Raw genomic sequence first — 1840 nt, 5'->3', positions numbered from 1 at the left:
ATTCATGTCCTTGGTTGAACCTCGATCAATCAGAGAAGCCTTACTAGAGCCCGACTGGATCTCTTCGATGCAGGAAGAACTAGCAGAATTTGAACGAAACAATGTGTGGGAACTGATTCCAAAACCGCAAGGTCACACCATTGTTGGCACCCGATGGGTGTATAAGAACAAGCTCGATGAATCCGAATCCGTAGTCAGAAACAAGGCAAGACTAGTTGCAAAAGGCTATAGTCAACTCGAAGGTGTTGACTATGATGAAACGTATGCTCCGATAGCTCGAATTGAGGCTATCCGAATCTTTCTTGCATACGCAGCTCACAAAAACATCAAATTTCATCAAATGGATGTTAAGAGTGAATTTCTTAATGGGGAACTAAAGGAAGAGGTTTACCTTCAGCAACCTCTAGGCTTTGAAAGTGTAGAATATCTTGATTACTGCTACAAACTCAAAAAGGCAGTCTATGGCTTGAAGCAAGCCCCAAGAGCGTGGTACGAGACTCTCTCTGAATTCCTTGACTCATCCGGATTTAAAAGAGGAGTAATTGATCCCACTTTATTTAGAAGAGCAAAGGGTGAACATGTAATGCTTGTACAAATATATGTGGATGACATCATCTTCAGATCCACATATCAGAGGATGGTGGATGATTTTGCTAGGCTCATGACCAACAAATTTCAAATGAGCATGAATAGAGAGATTAACTTCTTTCTAGGATTCCAAGTTAAACAGATTCCTCAAGGAATCTTCATCCATCAAGAAAAGTATACCTCTGAACTGCTGAAGAAATACCCAATGGATAACTGCTCTTCAGCTAAGGTACCCATGGCATTCGGCTATAAGATCTCCGTTGACCCCTCCAGAGAACATGTTGATCACAAGACCTATAGAGGCCTCATTGGGTCTCTCATATATCTCACTGCTAGTCGACCAGATATAGTGTTTGCAACGGGTGTATGCGCAAGGTATCAGGCTGATCCAAAAATGTCTCACATGACCGCAGCTAAACAAATTCTTCGATACCAAAAAGGAAGCAAGTCTCTTGGCCTATGGTATCCTGCAGGCAATTACTTTAGTCTTCAAGCGTTTACTGATGCTGATCATGCTGGTTGCGAGCTGGATAGGAAAAGCACCTCTGGTGGATGTCAATTCTTGGGTGGAAGATTAGTCAGCTGGTCCTCGAGAAAACAAATTTGTGTGTCATTGTCTACCGCAGAAGCTGAATATGTGGCTGCTGCCAGTTGTTGCTCACAAGTGTTATGGATGAAAACACAACTGCTGGACTACGGGTACAAAATGCTGCAGATACCAATCTGCTGCGACTCTAAGAGTGCCATAGCAATTTCTCACAATCCTATCCATCACTCAAAGACCAAGCATATTGAACTTCGGTATCACTTCATCAAAGACCACATTCTGAAAGGTAACATTGAACTCATCTTTGTCCCTACACATGAAGAGATTGCTGATGTGTTTACAAAGGCACTTGACTCTACCAAACTCAATGCATTCTTACAAATGTCAGGAATGATGAATCTGGACCCTCAATTCATCCAGAATTGATAGCTACCATGGACCATTCATGGTCTCCATTGCGGTTCTAAATGAAAGATATTTATAATAAATGGTTTTGGGATATCCTGTGTACTGCAGTCGTATACCGCAACCATATATTATACTTACCTCTCATTGGTCTTTTGTTTGTTATTACTAATCTCTTTTTCAAGTGCTCTTCTCAATTTCTCCTAGCGTGGTCATTCACAATGACAAAGGATCCATCCGTAGTGATATGTTCATCCGCAATATCTTTTTCTTAAATAAAAAAATAAAAATAAAAAAAAC

At 40.9% G+C, this 1840-nt stretch overlaps 1 protein-coding gene across 1 annotated transcript; it reads left to right on the top strand.

Moving 5' to 3' along the window:
- Positions 1 to 793: 793 nt before the first annotated feature.
- LOC145061487 (secreted RxLR effector protein 161-like) lies at positions 794 to 1602 on the top strand. The gene is made up of 2 exons (XM_079008972.1): positions 794 to 1287; positions 1524 to 1602. Exons 1-2 carry the CDS (start codon positions 794 to 796, stop codon positions 1600 to 1602), a joined length of 573 nt encoding a protein of 190 aa, XP_078865098.1.
- Positions 1603 to 1840: the final 238 nt, after the last annotated feature.

The sequence above is a fragment of the Lactuca serriola genome, chromosome 1 (genome assembly GCF_051521515.1).
Source record: "Lactuca serriola cultivar US96UC23 chromosome 1, Lser_US96UC23_V15, whole genome shotgun sequence".
Classification (NCBI taxonomy): Eukaryota; Viridiplantae; Streptophyta; class Magnoliopsida; order Asterales; family Asteraceae; genus Lactuca; species Lactuca serriola.
Note: the sequence above shows the minus strand (reverse complement) of the source record. Positions and strands in the feature narration are given on the sequence as shown.